The sequence below is a fragment of the Oryctolagus cuniculus genome, chromosome 6 (genome assembly GCF_051225735.1).
Source record: "Oryctolagus cuniculus isolate XC-2025 breed Fujian yellow rabbit chromosome 6, ASM5122573v1, whole genome shotgun sequence".
NCBI classification, from domain to species: Eukaryota; Metazoa; Chordata; class Mammalia; order Lagomorpha; family Leporidae; genus Oryctolagus; species Oryctolagus cuniculus.
This window is the reverse complement of record NC_142872.1, coordinates 49,518,912-49,542,747: the sequence shown is the minus strand read 5'-3', so window position 1 is coordinate 49,542,747 and position 23,836 is coordinate 49,518,912. Positions and strand designations below refer to the sequence as shown.

Below are 23,836 nucleotides of genomic sequence, written 5' to 3'. Positions count from 1 at the left end.
ATATTTACCGTCTAGCTGAGAGTCCCTGCAGCCTAATGGTAAAGATGGTTTCAGCTTGGACCATCTCAATTCACAGAGTTACTCTTCCTAAAATGTAGCAGACCAAAGTTAGCAGAAAAGGGCCATAGGTTTAAGGTAAGATCACTCAAGTTGTCTAACTTGGCAGTTACTGAGTAGAAGGTTGTGCAGACATAGGGGGCCCCTTCTACTCCTTTCTTACTTTGTCCAGACCTGATGGGTCTGAGTCTGTTGTCACCCTACACTTCCCTCCATTCCCTCTTAGTGATGTGCACTGTCATTGTCCTCGGCAGTGCCTGTAAGTCCCAGGGGAGAATGGAGCTCCTCTTCTCCTAATGCAGGTGATGGCTAGAGTGATTGGGTCCCTGCCACCCATGATGTGGAGGACCTGGATTGAGTTCCTGGCTCTGGCTTCAGCCTGGTCCAACTCCTGCTATTGTGAGTATCTGAAGATTGAACCAGCAGTTGGAAATGTTCTCTTTCTCTTTGTTTCTCCCTCTCTGTCTCTGCCCCTCAAATAATAAATAGAAAATTCAAAACAATGCACTCTCACAGCCCCATCCCAAACTTGAGGAGGTAGACTCCACGTTTTACTTATTTTCACCTCATTTAAATGGCAGAGAGACAGAGGATGCAGAGGCAGAGAGAGAGAGAGAGAGAGAGATATCTCATCTGCTGGTTCACTTCCCAAACGCCCACGGTGGCCCTGGCTGGATCAGTCTGGGTCTTCCACATGGGTAGAAGTAACTCAAGCACTTGGTTCATCTGCTGCCTCCCATGATGTGTATTAGCAGGAAACTGGGATAGGAAGGGGAACAGAGGCTCAAAACCAGGCACTCTGACGTGGGATGCTGGTGTCCCAAACAGAATCTCAACTGCTGTGCCAACAGGCCGCCCCAAGAATTCACATTTTAAAAAGACCCCCACATGATCTGTATGCACTTTTCAGTTTGAGAAGTTTTGCTGATAGCACAAATACCACTTTGCTGTGGAAATAAAAAAAAAAAAAACTGTAACCTCCTTTAATGAGAAGAGATGCAAAAATCAGTACTATGTCTCCCTTTAAGAATAGAAGTGACTTTAATTATAGAGCCAACTATTAAGCAAATAACTGTACTACCAAAATAAATCCAAGACTTCTGTTATTAATTAAACTTAAATGAAGGATTCAAGTAAAATTAAAAGTAAAAATGTTCTTAAAGAATCATAGCTTGCACAATGTTTCAAGGCTTTTTCCAGGCCAATTTTCCTTATCCATAATTCCTAGGTTATCTGTACATTTAAAACTGGGAATTGGTAATTGTAGCTTAAATGGAACTGGTTGGCAGGTTTTCAAATAAATTAAACCAGAAAAGAACCTGGGACAGCAGCCTGTAGGCTGAACTCTCCAATGCGACTTTGAACACCATATTACTGTTTAAAGTTTCAGATACAAATGTCCATCAGGCAGGCTTGTTTTCAGCCCACCTATTTCACTGCAAGACTGTCTTCCTGTTCTCCATTACACTTACTTTTTACATGGCCTGTGTAGCCTGGTGTGAATATATGATTCCATACTTCATTTAACCTCTCTGTAATTCAATTTAACAAAGTTTGTTTTGAACATTTACTTTATACTAACTGTAGTATTCAGCATTAGTCACACACAGCAGCGGGATGCGGTCCCTGCCCACGTGTCTCCCATTAGGAGGAAATATGGATTCAGTGAGCTGATTGCAAGAGGGAGTCAGCAAAGACTTCACTAAGTCCACCTGGTTTTCTGGATAAAGAACACGGAGGCACAGTTAACAACCATAATTGGAACCTGTTCTTGTCTCTGAGCTCAGTGTTCTTTTCACTCAGCTCGTCCGCTTTGAAAGGGGCGGGGACTCGTCCGATATAAAGCCAATTGTTGCCGCAGCATCTGTACCCTAGGAGGCTCAAGCTTTGGAAGGTGTTCCTGCTGCTGCTCCTCAATTGTGACTTTCCTGAAAACCTCGTTTTCTAAAGTCCTTTGGAAGGAAGAAAATCGTAGTTTTCTTTTTCTGATCCTGGTGTCTGCCTCGCACCTCTTTTCTATCATTAAGTAAACTGAAACTGGATCTGTGTAAAAACTAAAAGTGAGAATGAGAGAAGAGGGAAGGAGGATTGGAACATGGGTGGGTAGGGTGGCAAGGATCACTATGTCTCTAAATCTGTCTATATGAAATGCATGCAAAGCTACCATCATTGCTTGAAATAGCTTAGTCCTTGCAAAAGTCATTTGACTTAGCCACTTTATCATAGACTTTTGGGTGACAAATTTTTTTTATCTTGAGATGACTTTAGGGCCATGCAGGGCACTGATTCATGAAGAATGGAGTTACATAATTTCCTAACATAGACTGTTTATAAAGTAACTCTGTAGTCCTGCATTCAGAGAGGAGGTAAGAATCTTGAAATTGAAAACCAAAATAGGTAGCTCCAATCTTACTCAGAGCCACTGGTATCTATAAATATTTCCTCTATAAACATTTTCTCTATACTGAAAGTAATTAAGAGCATAGAGTTTGAATTTGTAGACAAAGTTTTACCACTTTTCTAGCCTGGAATTACATGACTTTCTAGACTATAATGAGAAGAAATGTCAACAACTGGGTTACCACTAACTCCATTCTCATCAGCTGGTAGTAAGATTGCACACGTTTTACCATAGCTTAATAGAAATAAAGTAAAAAAGAACATCGGTCCTTCTTCCTACTGACTTTAAAAAGTTATTGTCATCATGCAACTCTCTGGGTATTCCTATGGTATCCTTCCATGTTTGCTTTTTAGTTTAGATTGTCGGCATCTGAAGAGTGGAAGATGTTGGCTTTCTCTTGCTCTTCTATAATCTGCATCTGATAATCTGCTTGTGTGAACTTTATTTTACCTCTTTGAAACTACCTAACATGCACTGAGTATTCTGAGTGTTTTTCCTTTGAAAGACGGTTTTGGGTATTCCCAGGTGGTTAACAGTTCATTGCCTTAGCATTTCAAGTCACTCAGGTCACAGTGTCATTTCATGGAAGATAAAACAAGATGTGCCCACACACTAGTCAAAAGTAATTGGAAATTGCACAGTTTGGATTTCTTCATTTTTTTTTTCGATTTCTTATTCTCTTGATTTGATTGATGAACTGGGATTTAAAATAGTCCCCTTCTCCTTTCCCTAGAAAAGCATGTGATACTGTTAGGTCACTGAGGAATATACTTTGTTTAAAGGTATATGACCATGGAGTATTGCAGAGACATTCCTCTAGATTGCAATACTTAAAGTGCAACAAAAGAAGCAGGAAACGTGATCTGCTTTACAATTACCTGATGATTGCATAAAATAATGCCAACTCTTTGTTTTTAATTCAGTATTTTTTAAGTACAGTGGAGCTTGATTTGCCAAGCATGTTTCTTTTTCTCTTGTTTTTTGAAAACTGTTGGCATGGAGGTAGGAAGAAAAGGAAACTTTTTAAACCAAAACATTTAACATGAATTCAGTATTATTAGAATCATCACATGTGTCAGTGTGGCAAGAAGCCATCTGGAGATGTCCCTCGCCAAGCATTGGAAACGGCTGATTCAACCAGCGTGCAAACTGCCTTTGTTCATAGATAATCATTTGACAGAGGCTCTGGAATGCTAGTGCAAATAAGCTGCTCCCCAAAATTCAGCACTTGATTCTTTATTGATAAGCTCAGTAACTCGAGTAAAGTGTAATTTGAACAGCAGTTTTAATTGGATACAGCAGAGTTTCATTATTAGCATTGAGTTGCTTAATAGGAAGTAAAAACTTCAAAAATCATTGTCCGCAATGGAAATGTGAGTTAACGCTAAAGACAAGACAGTAAACAGTATAGACCGTTGGATTAATGCAAGGCCTAACAGCATAGTTCATTGCAAAGGCAATTTACAGAAAAGGACAGTTCACTCACTAGTCTCTCCTCTTTGTTTTCCTTCTTTTGCTATTGTTACCCTGTCCTTGTTTCAGCTGCTATCAATAACGTTCTCATGGTTCTTTGAATAGGTGAAAATGTCAAGTCAAAAAACTTCGAAAATCTTTTAGTGTTTTCTTGGGCAATCCATATTGTCGCATGGTCCTTCTGATTAATTAAAGAGAAATAATTTCATTAATGTGCTAATCAGAAAAAGACAGTTTAGTGGTTTCTTGGTTTATGCCATGCAAAAGAAGAGAAAGAAATAAGGAAATCGGTTTGGGCAAGTCAGGGAATGTTGGTGTGGAAACCTAATTCCAAAGATTATGTGAAGTCATGAGACAATCGTTGTAGACTCCTCTAAAATGTTATCACCTTAGGTATGGCCTGATACAGAGAAGACATTCCAAGACAAAACTGATAATTGAGGAAGGTTTCAAGACATGCATTTTGATAGTTTGGTAATTAGGATCTGAAACTTCAGAACTATATAACTCTAGGAAAATCATTATCCCTAATTCTCAATCTCATCTTTAAAATGAAACTAGCAGTATTATCTTACTCAGTGTTATTTTCAAGGTCAAGACTAAATATGGGAGTTGTGTAAAACCTTCTAGTACAGTGCCTGGTTCCAGTAAATACCCAATCCTGAAAGTTAGGGATCTTTTAATTTTTCAGTTGGGTGGTTGTGAACCGTGATCAGAACTTTCTGCTTTTTCATTATTTCTTTGACTTCTGGTTCCTGATTTGAAGTCAGGCCCTTCTGCTTGTGTTCAGTAGATGACAGCTCTCCAAGTGTGTCCTCCAGCCCAGCAGCATTGGGAAAGCTCGTTAGAAATGCAGATGATCGAAATTCATCTCGGATCCACTGACTCAGGAACTCGAGTAGTGAGGACCAAATATTTGTCAAGGCCTCCTGGGGATTCTGATGCACACTCCAGTTTAGACTGTTGCCCACAAACCCATTACTTGAATTAGGCTTCCTTGTGGATATTAAGAAGGCTGGAGGCAGCGTGGAATACAATTGCATTGAGATAATCAACAGCCCAGAATTGTTAAGGCTGTTCTATTGAACGTTTTAGCAGTGAGAATTTTAAGTAACTGTTTTCCTGAGATTCAGTCCCCAGCCCTGTCAAATGAGAATACAGCCTATGGTATAGTAGGTATATCTCAAATACCCTCATACCAAAAAGTCACCTTATAAAACACTTACTTCAGGCATGAGTAAAATGACTAAGAATGTAATGGGAAAGAATTGCCCTGCCTGCCAGTCTAGGAGCCACAAGGTCATCTTGCTAGAGCTGTTTTTACCCATGTATTTATTGTTCTCAATCATAAACCATGCGTTTATATCATGTCTATCGCTAAAGACCTAAAGCACTTTATGTAGTTTTAAATGAACCTCAAGATCTGGTTAAGGAGACTTGAAGGCCTATCTCCCCCCACCCAGTTTTAGAAATAGGGCAGCAATGGAAGTGGGTGTCAAGGAGACCCACTTGCAAATTCACTCGCTAGAACTGCTGAAAGGCAGACCAGGATCTTAGTTGATACTGTGGGCCAGGGGCAATGAGTGTGTGAGGGAAGGAGCTGCACCGGGTCTTCCGTGCCAACTAGCTGCAGAGTCAGGCAGATCCTCCCACGTGGAAAGGAGGAGCCGCTTGGAAGAGTGGGGAATTCTGTTGTTCTTGGGCTTCTCAGGGGAAAGCACGCTGTCCTCTGCTGGTGTTGGTGGAGGAGTGAACTCCTTAGTTCCCATTACACAGCTCGTGCCTTTTGACAGCCGTGCCAGGTGGCATCAGGACCAACTACAAACTAATGTAGGTTGTAAAATACAGTGCGTTTGCCAAATTTCCTGTCTTCCTGAGAATAATCTTAATTCAAAAAAATCTCCACTTGTTTCAAAGGGGAATAAAGGAAGGATAATTGCATTGAATTTAGCATCCAGATTTTAAAAGTCCTTTTTTTTTTTTTTTCAAGAATATTTTATTAAAGGAGACTGAAAGTAAAGGAACTTAAGGGTAGATAACCTGGAGGATTTCCAATTCTGCCCTTTAAATAAATGTAAAGGAGGCTGTCAAGCTCCTCTGTTACCTTTAGCCTTGACCTTGTAACTTTGCTCCTAACAGAGTGCATGCCCTTTGAAAGAAGGGAAAACAAGACAAGGGAAGGAAAAGAAAGATGAGCCTGTTCAATCAGCAGCCACTGGAATATAGCAGCTGCTAGGTTCTGTAGGTGCCAGTTAAAAAGATTAAAACCCAGTAGTGTTCTTCATAATGAAAATTATGTTACACTAATGAATTTCCTTAATTTTAATTTAAAATTACTATAGGTGAAGTGTCTCCAATTTATTTACTGTCCTACCTATATTACACAGTTGTTGGAGACCTTCAGTGAGATGAATTACCTCTCAGTTGGGAATCTTTGGATCTCAAATCACGGAAAACCCAACTCATACTGGCTTGTGAGTGAGAGAAGAGTTGACGAGAGGAATAGATGGGAGGAGGATGAGGCAAGGGAGAAAGAGGAGTGCTACCAGGGTGGCCTCAGTAGTGGTTACTGTTCTGTCTCAGCAGGCCAAGGTGAAGGGGGACTCGGACGTAATTCCTGCTCTTCCATCTGTTCACTGGGGAAATTTACATTAAGTTTCCTAGCTTCTCTGTTCTTACTCTCCAAGGGGCTACTAGCATACCTGAAAGAGATCAAATTGTGAAATGCTTGGTCCTGACTTCTGATTCCCTCTCTGGGGTAGAAATGGCACATCTGTGAGGGACATGATCCAGGGCACTGTGGAAAATGCGTTTTTCTCAGGTATCTGAGTGTGCTGCCCTGAAGACAGAAACTTTTGAGTAGCAAGGGAACTTAAGAGATGATCTCATGAAAGTCCTATCTTCAGACTGATGTAGCAAAATTAAGTTTATCTGGCTGATGACTCACAGGAAGGTGAAATGAGTTGCTAATAGTAGCAAAATTAATTTCATCACTCGGTAGTTATTGAGCACCTACTGTGTGCCAGGTCCCCTGCCAGATGCTTGGGAATACAATAGTGAATGAGATAAACTTTGTGTCTTCCTGATCGAGAAGTGGAGTTGTGGTGGGGAGGACAGATGTCAAGAAAATGATAATGGCAAGTGGCCAGGATCATTTCAGAATGTTGAAGTATCACAGGGAAGGGCAAGCCTGACCTCCCCCTGTGCCACACCAGCACTGGAAATGTTTCCCTCTTTGACCCTGGCCTCTGGGCTCCATTTTCCTGTGGGATTAGTAGGATGCTGCTAGGGTCTGTGTATCCCCCGCCCTGTCTCCCCGTGAAATGAAAGGTAGCTTCTATTCATCACTAGCAATTGCTGATAACTCATTCTAAACTTATGTGTAAGATAGCGAATGCATGCACTTGATCTTAGCCAAAAGGAAGAGAAGCAATAGAATGCATACGGTGTACTAAGTACTATATACAAACCATTGTTCTAAGCTTACAGAAGCATTAACTGTATGGTCCCGGGTTTCAGTACCAGTGTAAGGCCGCCACAAAACACAGCAGACACTGGAGTAAGGGAAAGGGTTTATTGGGGAAAACCCAGCAGACTGGAGGGAAGGGGCGAAGGAGAAAGAAAAAAGGAGAGTGTAAGAGAGAGAGACAGAGGAGAGGAGCTAGTGAGGAGAGAAGAGAGAGACGAGAGGAGGAGAGGAGAGCAGAGGAGAGGAGCCAAGAGAGGGGAGCAAAAGAGAGAAGAGGAGGCTAGAGAGCTGAGAGAGAGCAAGAGAGCCACATGTTCAGGAACAGGTCCTTTTAAAACTTTGCCAGAGGGCGGGCAGAGAAGCAGGAGCAGCAAATCCCATTAGGATGGGGGTGGAGCTTGACGCCAGTGGTTGGACCATATGGCCGCCTGGCTTCCAGGAATGGCAGTGGGGGCTAGAGCCTAGAATGGTGTCAGGGTGTAGATCGCCGCCATAGGTAAAACTGTGCCATTTTCCTAACATTAACCACATAAAATTTAAAAATATGGTGATGTCAAAGTTATGGTTCATTTAACTGGTACATGCATTTAAATAGCAGTAAAAGATCAAACATTGATTTTATGTATATTTAGTGCACTTTTATAACAAGATAAGTTATTTTTTGAGTGTTTATTACGTGCAAAGCTAGACTAAGTGCTTTGAATTTATTTTGTTATTGAATCCTCTCCAGCAACTTTAGGAACCAATATTGATATTTTTCCCTCTTTACATATAAGAAAACTGAACTCAGAGATTAATGGTTGGCCCAAGTTCTCAAAGCTAGTGAGTGGCTCAGTGCAGAATCAAAACCTAGGTTTTCTGAGTCTGGAATGAAATGTACTATATCCTCCCCTCTAATAAAGTTCCAGATGTTCATTAGGTCTTAAAACAATTTGAAGAAAATTTGAGAAAATGATTATCATAGAACACAATGAGGTAGTCCAAACAGTATCTGACAGCTCAATCCTGCTGTGCAGCCTCGTGAACTATACCTGTTGAGATTTCATCTATGTCTCTGTTCATTGTCAGTTAAATTACAAATAAAGATGATTGTGCTTTATCTCTCTAGACATCACAGTTCCATGACTGTGGGTAAGATCTTTTTTCTGGGTAAATATCTTCTGTTTAGGTTAATTTCTTCAATTAATGACCTTAATTGAATCTAAGGTATTCTGATATGACAGACAGAAAGTAGCAGCACTTCGTGAATTGGTAATAAATGATATACCTCCCCCATCACCACCACCCTCCCACTTTAGCCTTTCAAGATCTCCAGCTTTACCTACAGAAGCCTCATCATGCCTACCCGTTATTTAAGATATGCTATGACGGCTATCTTCTATTTTTCTTATTTTTTATTTTTCTTTGAGGCATAGCTATTCATTACTTATTTGCCATATCACAGTAGCCTCTCTGTCTCCCTGTCTCTGTCACTCTCACACACTCAAACATTCACACTCACACACATATATTTGCTTCATTTAAAGCAAATCATCATGGCCAACTTGGCATACTGCTTTAGTTTCCCCAGGTTCTCCCATGATTTATTTCAGGTAATCTACTTAAATCCTATTTTAAAACACCAATACAGGTGAAGAAACCTAAATTCAAAGGGATTAAGTACTTTTTCCAAGGTCAAAGGTGATGAGAAGAGCTAGAACTAGAATCGTTGGACTCCAAATCCAGTATTCTTTCTGGAGACTGCTGCTGCCAAGGGGACACAGCAGCAACTCCTCGCCATTCATTCTATCTATAATACTCAACACATTGCCAGTTGCTCAGTGGGATTTACATCTTTTTTTCCTTAATTTATGAATGAAAAAATAAAAGACATTCAAGAATGATTTAATTCAACTATTGAATTGTATAAGGAATGCAACAGAAATCCACTAAAGTTAAATGAATTATCCAGATTTGTTAAACTTTGAACCAATTTTCCACAGTAATAAGCCATTGCTGTCAATAGATTTTATTTATGGCTTTTACTATTCTATATTTTTAACTTGGCTTGGTCTGGTTTCAACTTGTAACTGCTTTTATTGTAGCTGTTTTTTCAATAGAAAAAGAAACATCCTGGTGGTTACTGACAGGAAGACTTCTGAACATCATCACGCCTGGTGGGCAAGAAGTTTTTCAAAATCATTGCTGTTCTAGGTGGTTAAAGGGAGAGTTAAAAATTCAGGAAACAGAAAATTCCAGTGTTGAAATAGCAAAGAGCAGTAGTTTCCCATTTCCTTCAACTTTGCCTTCCTTGAATGTTGGAATCTCCTCTATCTCCATCAGTCTTTGGGCCTCTCTCAGCGAAGATGGAATTCCACCTGCACTAGTTAGTAACCGGGTGACTTTGGGAAATTCGCTGACTGTCCTCACTTATAACCTAAGAAAAGAATGCCTTTTCAAAGGATGCCTGTGAGTACTCAGAGAAACGACTGCTTCAAGCACTGGCATATAGAAGGGACCTTTAAATAGTCCCTTTCCTCTCTGGGAATCGGAAACCCATCAAGAAAGATGTCCCTGGCTCTGCCTTGACAAATATCTTTCAACATTGGTTTAGTTTAGTGTACAAAACTTAAAACCTTACAAATTAATCTGTTGAGTATTCCCAGTAAACAAAATGCTACAATAAACCAAGCATGCAGAATAGCTGATCAGGGGGCAGAGATTAATTAGTCAATTATTACATCCCAGCATTTTTATAGCTGCTTTTTCTCACAGCATCTTAAAAATGAATTTAGAACACAGAATCGCTACATCACATTTGAAAGCTAATTGTTAATACATCATCTTGGCAACATTCTTTTAGCCTTCTTTATAATAAATCCCAGAACATTGTATCTTTTAAATATGTTTGATTATATCCCTTGTTTACCTGTTTCATCTGCACCTATTTGCCATTTCTTCCCTAATTTACAATTATTTAAAATTTACTTAAACTAGTACCTCCTGATTGAACACCAAAATAAATAGAATCCTGGGCAGTTATTTTGGTGAAGTGATTGAGTCACTGCTGGGAGGGCGCTCACATCCCATATCAGAAATCCTAGTTCAAGACGCAGCTACTTCATTTCAGATTCAGATTCCTACTAATGCATACTCAAGGCGGCAGCAGGTGATGGCTCAAATACGTAGGTCCTTACCCTCCACGTGGGAAACCATGCTGAAGTTCCAGGTTCTTGGCTTCAGACTGCCTCAGCCTTCGCTGTTGAAGGCATTTGACAAGTGAAGAAGCAAATAGAAAACAATGTCTCTAACAATTTCTCTGTTTATTGCTTTTTAATTTTGTTTGTAAAGCACAGAAATTTTTAAATATATAGCCCTATGAATAATTTGTTGTGATAGACTTTATTAGCTATAATAATTGAGAGAGACCTCTAAAATATAAGTAACCCAAGTCTTCCCTTCTAACACAGCAAAAGTTTTTTGGAGTCATAGTATTTGGAAATTATGAAATTATGTTTTTAGCATTGCAAGAAGAAATCATCCAAGAAATGATTCTTCTCTGCACACAGCCAAATTAATTCAACTCCGAAGGCCCAGAATTCAGTTGAGCACAGATGATTCTGAGCTCAGCAGCTTCTCCAACCACACCCTGACTGTTCCCTCTCGAATCAGTCCCGTTCCTCACTCACCTCCACCACCAAGAGTTTGTTCTGAACGTCACTTTGTGTTGGAAAGTAATATGTGGCTTGCATTTATCTTTTTTTTAAAAACTATTCCCTTACCCTGATTACATGAACACTGAACATGTAAGTTAATATCTCATAACTGAGGTTGTTTAAGAACCATCAATGAGATGTGATTATACAAAAAAATCTGATTTTTACTGAGCACTTCAAAAAGTTTGGGGAAAAAAAGAATTCAAAGTATGGGCTTAGTTTCATGCAAAGATATTTCAGAATATGTGGAAAATACATGGTGTGAGAAAACTGCTCAAATTTCAAGAATTAAACATGCATTTTAAATTTCATTTTCCATGATCTCTTTTTAGTACCCTCATACAGGATGTACTTGGAAGTTACCCACTCCTTCTGGTTCTGGTTTTATCAATAATTCATCTAGATTTGGGCTATGATGAGCACAATTCAGTAATTAATCCCCTGACACTACTTCACACCTTGTACAGATTAATTTTTATGTGTTCATATCAGTACTATAAATTCTTTAAGTAGGTTTCATCCTTCTATCTGTTAGAAATAATGAAAATGACGCTAGCAATAGTCTATTGTGTCATTATATCATAGCAGTCCTGTGGGTTTGGATGATTAAACCGTGTAATAGACAGCAAAACTAACTCCAATAACTTAGAGTGGTGGAGTCATAATTCAAATTCAGATAATGTCACTACAAAATTAGCTGTCTTTAGTACTGTAATAAATCCTACCTAATGTGCCTATCTCAATGCCTTGCATGGTAAGAACCAACAAACATTGTTTTGATTTCCCTTGTTGATTTTTTTTTCTCTCCTTTGCAGATGGACCCCCATGAGAACATCTTACTGAGCACTCTAGAGATAAAAAATGAAATGGCCACATCTGAGGCTGTGATGGGACTTGGAGACCCCAGGAGCACAATGCTGGCCTATGATGCTTCCAGCATCCAGTATCGAAAAGCTGGCTTACCCAGGCATAGCTTTGGCCGAAATGCTCTGGAACGACACGTGGCACAAAAGAAAAGTCGTCTGCGGAGACGTGCCTCTCAATTGAAAATCACCATCCCCGACTTGACTGATGTGAATGCCATAGATCGGTGGTCCCGCATATTCTTCCCAGTGGTTTTTTCCTTCTTCAACATTGTCTATTGGCTTTATTATGTGAACTAAAACATGGCCTCCCCTGGGAAGCAAGGACTAGATTCCTCCTCAAACCAGTTGTACAGCCTGATGTAGGACTTGGAAAACAAATCAATCCAGGACAAAAGTGATGCTAAAATACCTTAGTTGCTGGCCTATCCTATGGTCCATTTCATACCATTTGGGTTGCTTCTGCTAAGTATTGAATACACTGAGGTCCTTGTGATTTGCCAGTTGAAATGCAAATGATTTGTATACATGCTAGCAAGATTGAGAATGAGTGTTCCATTTTATCAGCTTAGTATGAATACTACTCAGTGGGAAATTATGTAGAAGATATTCTTAGACTCAATAGCATTGCCAGTCATTTGACTCAGAAGTGGTCATATCCAGTACTCCTCCTCTTCATTGTTAAGGTTGGCATGCTATTGAGATGGCCCTGTGCTTATTGAAATATTTGCAACACCTTGCAGACATGTTACTTAAAGGTGATCGATCGATGCCTGTCTTATTAAGGTAATTGATGGTTTACTGGGAAGAAATGCCCGTTGGACTCTAGAAGATAGTCATGTGTTGGGAGCAGGATAGGGATTTCAAGGCAGAGATCTGAAAAACCAACTTGGCCAGTCTCTTTGCTTCAACACAAGGAATCAATTATATTGGAATTTAGAAATGGAGTGACTTCTGAACAAGACAGTACATGGGGAACAAAGAAATTTTTGCTAAGAAGTTATTTTTCAGGTGGTTAAAATTAGTTAATAACACAAAGCAAAGTAGAAAATCCAGAAATGACAATTTTAACAAAACTCATGCAAGCAAGCATGACCTTGATCAGCTCCACACAGCACCTGATCTATATGTACTGTGTCCAGTGGCAAAGTGTAGAGAGGAATATTTTTTCCAATATCAAAAGATTTTGACAGAATCTTAGAGTTTTTTTTATAGTTTATTTAGTTAAAAGTTAACTATGAAATAGATAAGATAGGAAAAGTTTAAGTATCTTAGATGTTCAGGATAGAAGGGAGGTCCTTCTAAAATATAAATATAGAACACAAAGATTACAAACACTTTTTCTCAATGTCAGTTGTCTTTACAACGTCTCCTTATAAATTTATTTCTGAATTTAATACGTTATTTTGAAAGGAGAATTTGTTCATTGCTTTAAAGAATGGTCCTCTCTGGTTATTCTTGCTTCTGAAATTCCATTTACGTTTATAAGAGACAGAAAAAGTGAGGCCTTGGAGAGTGAGTGAATGGTTTTCTTAGGTACAATGAAGTTCACCTTTCAATTTTTGAAACCACACAATACTTACAAGAGTACGTGCACTGAAGAGTTCATTTAGGGTCTTGTGGGTTTAATTTCTAAAGGGTACTTTGACTGTTTATGCAAACAATGTGCATAATCATGGAAAAAATGACAACTATTGTACAATTGGATAACAGCAAAGACATAGTAACATGATGAATGTTATGAGCCTCAGTTGATATTGCAGAAAAATATATACCTGATAATCAGGCAGGCATGATATATTATTTTTATTCTGTTTTTCAATTACTGTGTTTCTATACTAATTGGGCATATGCATTCATATGTTGGACAGAAAAAACAAAGATCGTGTATTTTATTTCTATCAATGGGAGGCTCATATTTTGCTTTTCTTGTATAAAATAATTGCTGAATTTTCTTTAAGGTTTGATTTGATTGGGCATTGTTTTAAGGATGACTTTGCTATTTCTATTTAGGATCCAAAACCGCCTTTCAGAGTAAAATCCTGACTGTGCATAGTAGTCAAGGCCAGTATCTACCTGTTGATAAAATGTATGATTTTGTCCCCTCGTGGCTTAGCAACTTAGAATATGATGGAGTCCTGTTCTTCCACTTTAACTATCACAAAACAACAAGATGAAAGATTTATTGTTCAGCTTTGTGAATTTGTCCCAATGTTCAATGCTATTTCTTTCCACCAGTATAGGAAACTCTAGCCCTATATTTTGATTATATACTTGAACATCTGTGAATATAATCTTCAGGCAGAATCTGATCAAGGTTCTTCCCATAGGCTCAGAGTAGATATTTATCAAGTTTCTCCAGGGACATACTTCTCCTAGGCAATCATTTTGTTGGGGCATCACACAAATAAAAGTGCCTGTCTCTTGTTGCCAGGGGATAAAGTTTGAGTAAAAAATAAAATCAGGAAGGAGCATATTGATAACTCAGGGGCACAACTCCAAAATGCCATTCTGGAAAGGGTTTTCTAGAGACAACTCAGAGCCCAAATCTAGAAGTGGGCTTCTATTTGCAATTACTGTAAAAGCCATAAACAAATCCTTGTTATTGTCATTTATGGTTACAACAAAATTTTGGATGTTCACAGGGAAGTCAAAAGTGTGATCTAGATCAAAATGGAAGGGAGCCTTTTCACAGCAGGAGCCTCATATGGCCAGGAACCCGTTTGTATTTTCAAGGACACAAAGAAGCTAGACAGAGGAGAAAAGACCTTGATTGGATGCAGTGCCCTAGAATGAAAAACCATATATTGGCACTCAGTAACAATGTAGGTAGAAACAACTGACTCATCCAGAAATAACAGTAGATGTAGAATTTATAATTCTTAGACTATATGGTTACTCTAGTTGAATTGAAATGTAGTTATCAAATACAGGGAAGGGTGCTAGACCTGATACATCTAGAAAGACCAGTCGGCTTGCTATGCAGAGATTAAGAACTAAAGGACCACAATGGTGTACTTTGGCAATTCTAATATGGTATTACTATCAGTTTATACATACGTATAGTTTTTCATTTGATTATAAAGTAGCCCGATAGCCAGCAATTAAGGTGTTTTTCATCTTTGTGAAATTCATAGGCAAATTCTGACTCTAAAATGCACAGTCTCAATGAAATCTTTGATCTCAATCTGTATATACATATTGTACATGACTGCTAGTAGGTGTGAAATGCATTTCAGAATTGAAAACTCATGCAACATAATCATGTGTTTGCATAGGAATGTTAAAATTCTTTCTACTGCAATTTAATAACAGGGGAAAACACTCAAGCAGTACCATCTAGACCTTTTCTCTACTCATTTCTTCAAAAGCAGTGCTAAGTAAAATAACAATAATAATAATGGTTTATGAACCAAAAGACTTTACATTCTAGCATTAGGAACACAAAAAATGTCAGCTTAAAAAAGCACAACACATACAGAAAGTGCAGTGGAACGCATATGGGGAAATGAATCACGTTTATTTTACACCAGACCTGCATTAAATTGGCGACTAGGACAATTGCCATTTTCTGTGGGTAACTGTGTTCCAGTTTTATAATTCATATTCAACAAAAAACAGCAAAACTGCATCAACAAAAACAGATCTTACAACATAACTACATGTATATATATGTATATATAGATCCATGTAAACATACATACATATATGTATTCATATGTTGGAACACAAACGGATTAAGCCAATATGTTTTGTTTCCTTCATCAACCCAGTGTATGAGTATTTTTACTGTGGCAGCCAACCATCATCCTATTGAAATAAGTAATACAGGGTACTGAGCATTTCTCTATCAGCAAACCAATGCCTCCAGTTCTTATGAACCATTGCACAGTTTGACACTAGTACTGTACCTCGGAACATCAGAAGTGAACTAAGTTAACTAGTTCTCACATTGCTTATCTAATTGCTCTTTTCAAGGGAACAAATAACATTCTCCTCTGATGATTTAAAAATGAACTATGTCTTAAGAAAATGGAAAATGAAAAAACTCTTCCCCTGGAGGAAGAAAAAAAAAATGGAACTAAGCCTGTCATGCTGGTTAGGGCAAAATACAACTGTAGCCATCATGCCATTTTGCTAAGTGTACAGAGTATGTGTAATGTGAGCAACCATAACTCCACTGAGTGTGTGTAAATATTTAAACAGATTTCTTAAATATTTTTACCTTCTGGTTTGTATTTTATGGTACGGCAATGTGCTAATTCTGTTTATCGCTTAGGTTGATGTCTTATAATATGTAAATAATTAAACATGCTGTAAATGAATAGTCAGTAGGTAAAAATAATTGTTTAGTTTTTTCCCATGATTTTTATTTTTTACTAGCTAAAGTTAATGGAGCACCCCAGAAGAGTAATTTAAACACCCTTTTGCATATATGGTTTGGGAATCCCAGATAGAAGGGTTTCAGTTTGCTATCACACACAGTGTCTCTCTCTCTTTCTCTCTCTCTCTCCTCCCTCTATACATACACACACACACACACACACACACACACCCCACAACCTTTCACCCCTTGCTTGCTCATTTTGACTGTCTCCCTCTATGGGAACTGCTGTAGTGTTTGAGTAGTCTGTAATCAAGAGATAGCCTTAGAAATGGCAATTGGGAAAAGAAGGTATCATTGATAATAGAGTTCTTTGATATGTCACAGTTAAAGAAACCAAAGTTTGCAACCTCTTGATTTTCAAAGAGTAAAAGCTTGTACTGGTGGCACTACAGACAAAGGTCATTACTCATATCAGCTCCAAAAATTCGGTATACATGATGCATACTAGGAGACTTTTTTTAATAATAGTACTTTGTGCTTTGATAGTATTATTATTCCTATCAACCAAAGACCCCAGAATTACTTAAAAAAAAAAAGAGAGAAAATGGAAAACACTGCTGCACACCAAAGGTTTAAAAATATTTTCCAAATGCACTAGGAACATCATAAAAAAATAGTAAGGAGTCAACAGAACGCTGATTAAGATACTGCCCTAAACAAATCATTCATTTAAAAAAGCACTGTTAAATAGCTGGGTCTTTTTTTGGGGGGGGCGGGTAGAAATTGAAGTAGAACTTCTCTGTAGATACAGGCAAAATTCTGACATTAAGTTTCAATTTGCTTTGAGAAGTACTTTTAGTGAAGATAAACATGATATAATCTGATGAAAAACAGAATGTAAATCCTTTGGCTTCCGAAACAGAATGCCACTCCCCTGCCCCATGTCCTCTAATCCAATGCCCACATGTGTAACCTGCACCATTTGAAACATGTTGACATGTCCATCAGCTTGCACTTTTTTTAGTTGCATAATTGGAGTTCAGTCATGGTCATTTTCAACATCATTCACTCAAGCAAATATGCCTAGTTTAAATTTGACGACATTTTAATTTTTCTTCGCATGGGTGTTTAAATAGTTCTGTTACAAATACTGTCCCTGCGCAGTTCTGAATTGTCCTTTTATAAAAAGTGATATTCTAGTTTCTTCATAAGGTAGTGATTATCAGCCTTACTAATTACCTTGTAGCCTTTCTTAACATGCACATAATGCACATTTTTTCCAATGACTAGAAAATGCAAAACACAAGTGGATATCATATGTTGCATCTATTTTCATGTCTTTCTAAAAACAGGACTACTAAAATCTCTGGGATACATGAGATAGTAAAAACACGAGGATTATAAATGAATAGCACATAACAATTATTTTCTTGAATTTAAACTTATTGCAGCCAGTTTCAGCATGTAAATATATAATAATGTTGGCTAGTGTGTCATTCTTCAGCTAAGAAATATAAATAAAAATTAAAATGTTTATGTGTGGTTTCGTTGTGTCAAAAAGTTATTTTTTGAACTATTAGTCTGAGTTACATCGTAGAATAATTGCTTCTGTGAAAAGTTTGGGAATCTGGTACCTGCTGATAGGCAAACTTGAATTTTAGCTGTGATTTGCCACTTTGTAGTTGTGTAACTAAGTTCACCTTCCATGTACGGTACATTTGGATATTAAACTATATAACTCAAGAATTCCTGAGCACACAGGGCTGGTACTGTAGTGTAGCAGGAAAAGCTGCCACCCACAGCACCAGCATCCCATATGGGCTCCACTTTGAGACCTACCTGCTCCCCTTCTGATCCAGCTCTCTGCTATGGCCTGGGAAATCAGTAGAAGATGGTCCAAGTGCTCAGGTCCCTGAACCCCTGTGGAAGACCTGGAAGAAACTCCTGGCTCTTGGATAAGGATCAGCCCAGGTCCAACCGTTGTACCCATCTGCGGAGTGAACCGCTGAATGGAAAACCTTTCTCTCTATTGCTTCCTCCTGTTCTCTGAAACCCTACCTCTCAAATAAAATCTTTTAAAAAAAGTACCATTCTGGAATATTTACCATATATCATGAGTGTTATTACCATATGTAAGGATAACTAAGAACTTGGCTTTGATAATGAAAACATGGCTAAAATAAGTTCATTTATTTAAGATTCAACATCTCTATTGAAGATGTTCTGTTCACTAATTTTGTCTTCATTTAAGCCTTACATACTTACATTCGAGCTTCATAAGAGGAAGTATGTTTCCCCCTGTAAGTGTAAGAACCTGGATTTCTACCCAAGCTGAAGTCGCCACTAAAGCCTTGGAAGTTCTTCCCATCTCATCTTTAAAAGTGATGAGTTACTCATCAAGAAATTTGTTGAGAGCCTACAATCTGCAATAGCTTGTACTGATACTGGAAAAACAGAGGCAAACTCCAAGGTCTGTACTGTTATGGAAGATGTGGCATCTCTAAAATGCATTGGGAGTCCCCTGTGACCTGTTCAGTAAGGAGACTACTGCCTTTCCTCCTTCGTGACTTCGGAATGTCAAAGAGCACACTAATGGACTCTGTTAACCTGAAGAGGTAGACTATGGCACAATTGTCCTGTAAGTTCTCAGGTTAAAAGGGTTTACAGCCACCAAGGGGTAAACAATACTGAAAAGACACTTCTACATGATGGGGAAAAAAAACTTACATTGTAAAACATAAAGCCCAAGAATGTGAAATTGAGTGCATTGGCATTCCTCATACTATGTTCTAGCATTTCAGTGCAGAGAGAGAGCACATCATACCTAAATACAGGCACGTGCTCACGTAAGTGGTGGTTTTGGTGGTATGTAGAGGTATGTGCACGTGTGTGTATGTACATGTGCATGCACACTAGTCCCTGTATGTAGAAGGGAATGTCATAGGGTCAGTAAGAAATGTCACGAGAATTGGAATTGATGTTCCAAGTGTAACTTGAGAAAGGAAAAATCTTCAGACATTTTACTCTCCCCAAAACTGGTCAAGTGTTGGGGAAAGTTCCCCTACTTTTCTCCTAACTTCTATAATTTCTTAGTTAACTCTTTTATAGATTTCCTCGGTCTCTTCTGAAACTTAAATCTGAAATAATGCAGTATGTTTCATGTAGAATGTCTCTGAGCCGTTAAGTCTACATCCAAGAATAATACCAGTTTCTTGACTTTGCAGTGATGACTACCCACACAGCCAGTTCCTAATCTTTGATTACCTAAAGCATGTACTAGCAAATCCAGGTTAGCACAGTTGTTGCCTACGATCTCTCTAACAGAGCATAAGACAAATGTGCAAACCCTCTCTGAAATTCTACACCACTGTATCGCTCTACCATGTGGACTAGAACCAAGGAACAATCTTGATGATTAATCCCAGAACAATTAGTCTTCTCATCCAAGTATTGATCTGTGCATGTTCTGTCTGGGCTTTTTCTCCATTTCTGTTCCAAACAGCTAGGCCATTTGTATTCATATATTTGTTGTTGAACTTCAGAGAATTTTTACTGGAAACATAGGAGGAGCTGCTAGGGCATTCTAAGAGAGTACATGTATTGTCCCCTAAGTACTGAAGAAAACACATGTATCTTTAAGAAGGCGGGAGGACAATTTCTCGGGGGAAAAACAGCAGGTTCCACAGTGTTGGAGATTTCTGCTCTAGTTAATATTAGTGACTTGGAGAAATGACGGATCTCAAAGATGGCATAGTGACACACCAGAAGCAAGGCCCTGGGCATTGCCCTAGACCTGCTTCTAACATGGCAGAGTCCTGGCAGGCATTTGGTGCAGTGTTCAGGATACTTAGGATACCCTCATCCCATATCAGAATATCTTGTTAGTCTCCTTTCTCTTCTGTGTCTGCTCCAGTTTCCTGCTAATGTACACCCTGGGAGGCAACAGGTAATAGCTCAAGTAATTGGATCCCTGTCACCCATGAGGGACATGGTTTAGCCCTGTCTGTTGGAAGTATTTGGAGAGTGAACCAGCATATAGAAACTCTCTTTTTCTCTCTGTGTGTATGTGTGTGTGTCAAAATTAAAATAAATACAAATTAAAGCAGTACGGTGCTAAGAGCACGGAAAAATAATCAATCTGTGCTAAGTCAGCACAAAAGAAATGTGGTATTGTTATATAGCTTCACTCAAGAAGTTAGACTCATCGGTACACTACACTCTAATATGCTACCTAGTGAGTCATTGGTCTCTCTGTCCCAGGAAGTGATGTGAGAATCAACAGGATGAATTTGACATTGGAGCTGAATATACTATTCCTAGAAAAAGACATCAAAAGGGTAGGGATAATCAAGTTCTGAAAGTTGGGAGGCTGAGACCAGAATTTGAGTAAAAGATTAATATATTTCATTATCCTATATCTTGCAAGCTCAAATGTACACAGGTTTGGCAAGAATTATAAACATGTAATATAGGACTAGTGTCAGAGTAGTAAAAATATATATAGATTGAGAAAGACACTATCAAAAGAGGCACCACTGTTAGGCCCTACACAATTGTCTTGAGGAATTGCAAGCCTGGTGTTGCCAGATTAATGCAAGAAACCCACAAAAAGAATCTTTCACTTCCAGGACAGGTCCAATACAGACAGGACAATTTTGTTTTTCCTCTGCTCAAAAGTTCCAAGCTTATGTCCTGCTGCTATTATCCTCAAGCCAAGTTTGAAGAGGGAGCACACTAAAGACTCTGTGAGATCATATGTAGACTAAACAAACTTTGATGCCCATTCGAACTGTGGCAAGATCAGATTTCCTGAGGCTGACCCCTTAAAAACCTAAGAAAGGAAAATAGGGTTTTTATGTTTTCTCAGGACAAGAAAGTGATAGAAATACTTTTAGCATACAAAATTTCAAATAGCAGTTTTCACGATGTGAACAGGCTGATTGGCTTTTACACAACTCACTTCGAGGGGCTTTGTCTCCATCTTCTAACTCAGAAGCCCCTTGTCCTCCACCAACGTTTCCTAGACTCTTTGAGCTGTGGGAGGGACTGAGAACAGACATCTCCATGGAGAGGGGGTTTTGGTAAGAAGTAAAGGGGCTACCAAGAGGCAAGGCAAGGTTGGGGGAGCCATGGAGAGGCAAGGGGAGCGCAGAAGTGTAGAACTCAATGGGACACTATCACTGAAGGAGCCAGGACTCAACTACATCAACACTTGTGGCAGTGGAGCTTGGGGCATAATTAAACGGGTGTGGAATCTGTTCCTAAACTGTCGCCACTCTATAGACGGCATGTGGAGTGGAGTTTGGTGAATGATTCTGAAGTGAAGATCTGTGAATAATGATCCAGAAACTTCTGGATGAAGCAGCAGCAGGGAGAGGGACGACTGTCAATGGGAAGGAGGAATTTCATTCTAACTTGTGGGTAATTGTAATCACTGTATATAGTTGATACACAAAATTTGAAAAATCACTGTGTCATGGTCCCACTTTTATTGTGTCCTGGAGAAGACCAAGGGTGAAAAGGAGCAAGAAAGGGAAGGAGGGCGAGTAGAAACAAAGGGAGGAGGGGAAAATAAATTAGAAGCATTCTCAGCTCCTGAGGCCAGCCTCCAGCTCCTTCCTCGAAGCTGAGAAGTTAATTCACTTGACAGAGTTAGGCGCATGGCTTTTGCCCCTTCTCTGCACAGGAGGGCAGTGATCGGGACCACACAGCTTCAGGTTAGTTCTGGAGATGCAGCACCTTTGAGAGTAGAGTTGGAAAAAAAGGCCAAATATTTAAGGGAGACAGAAGGAAGAAGTATTTATTACTAAACTTCCACTCCATCTTTACAGTTCAGATGTTACTATGAAAAGCTGAAAATAGTCAAACTCGGATAATTTGATGTGAGAGTAAAGGGTTGATTAAATAAACCTAATAAGCATCTTAAATACTTCTAAACAATACTGAAAGTATACTTTCTTGTTTGTATTCTGACTTTAAATATAGCTATTTTTTACACTACCCTCTTTTAGAACAATTTTGACTTCCAATATGCAGGAATATGCTGCCGGTTTTGATACCTTGGTCCAAAATTAAAGGCTGAATTGACTATACTAATAGAGTTCAGAGACAGAAAGCACACCTTTGTGGTCATCCGGTCAACTGGGCACAGGAAGCTGAAGTTTTGCAAGTGATTGAGCAAGTTTCTGGATGTGCAGGCTAATAAAAGCTCCTGAAAATTGTGTGCAATCCATGGAAAGGGAACGTCAGTGTTCTGGGAACATCAGTACAAGAGTAGACCAGGATAGAATTCACTTGGTTTCTCTACAGGCTTACAGAGACCCTTGTAGGAATAAAAGCTCCTTAAGGTTGGCAACCTTTCAGAAGAGGATTGCCAAATCTTTATTTATTCATTTTAATTTCTCATTCCTCTTGCCAGGAATTCATTTGAACATTTAGAGAATCTCTTGCTATATATAAAATTAAACTATTGAAGCATACAGAGTACAAAATGATTAATAAATAAAAACTTTTAAATGTTTAAGATGCTTCATCTAAAATTAAATTACAAGGAGCATCTTGCCAGGATGAAGTGAGCCTTCCCCATCCGAGCTTTGGCAGACAGTGAGGAGGCTGGCGCCTGACTTATGTGCCTTTAGTTCCAGAAGTAGTCTCTGAGCCCTTGGGACAGTTTTCTTGGGATTGCTGGTTTGGAGTTTACGGGGAAAAGCAAATGCCTGGGAATTTCCCAAGTGCACACAGCACATGCTGAGCCAAGTGGGCTCTGGCTTTCAGTCTCTAGTTCCCAGGTGTATTAATCCTGGTACTGTAGAGAAACAGAACAAAGAGGATATACGTGTATGTAGAGAGAAATTCATTCTAAAAAAGACTGAAATGTTTATAGAGATGGTAAATCCAAAATGTGCAGAATGGACTAGCAGGCTGGTGATCCAGGGAAAAGTGAACTGTTGTAGAGCAAGTTCAAAGACCATCTGCAGGCAGAATTCCCTCTTGCCCAGGGGCGATGAGGCCTTTGTTCTCTTCTGGCCTTCACCTGGCTGATGTCACCCTCCTACATTCTGGAGAGCAATCTGTTTGACTCAAAGTCTGCTGATTGAAAGTTAATCTCGGCCAGTGCCGCGGCTCACTAGGCTAATCCTCCTCCTTGCAGCGCTGACACACGGGGTTCTAGTCCCGGTCGGGGTGCCGGATTCTGTCCCGGTTGCCCCTCTTCCAGGCCAGCTCTCTGCTATGGCCAGGGAGTGCAGTGGAGGATGGCCCAAGTGCTTGGGCCCTGCACCCCATGGGAGACCAGGAGAAGCACCTGGTTCCTGGCTTCGGATCAGCGCGGTGCACCAGCCACAGCATGCTGGCCGCGGCAGCCATTGGAGGGTGAACCAACGGTAAAAGGAAGACCTTTCTCTCTTTCTCTCTCAGTGTCCACTCTGCCTGTCCAAAAAAAAAAAAAAAAAAAAAATCTCAGCCAAAATCATCTTCATAGAAATATTTAGAATAATGTCTTACCATATATAAAAAGCAATATGACCCAACCAATCCAACCCATAAAATTAA

The 23,836-nt window shown here is 39.2% G+C and overlaps 1 protein-coding gene across 4 annotated transcripts in view; it reads left to right on the top strand.

Annotated features, from left to right (window-relative positions):
• GABRB2 (gamma-aminobutyric acid type A receptor subunit beta2) overlaps nucleotides 1-17,819 on the top strand; it is a 304,599-nt gene extending 286,780 nt beyond the window's left edge. For all 4 annotated transcript variants that reach the window (XM_089335044.1, XM_051843578.3, XM_070076397.2 and 1 more), the window contains one exon: nucleotides 11,911-17,819. In XM_089335044.1, the coding sequence (XP_089191170.1) occupies nucleotides 11,911-12,258 (348 nt within the window). In that variant the 3' untranslated portion in view covers nucleotides 12,259-17,819. The remainder of the gene's footprint in view (nucleotides 1-11,910) is intronic.
• Nucleotides 17,820-23,836: the final 6,017 nt, after the last annotated feature.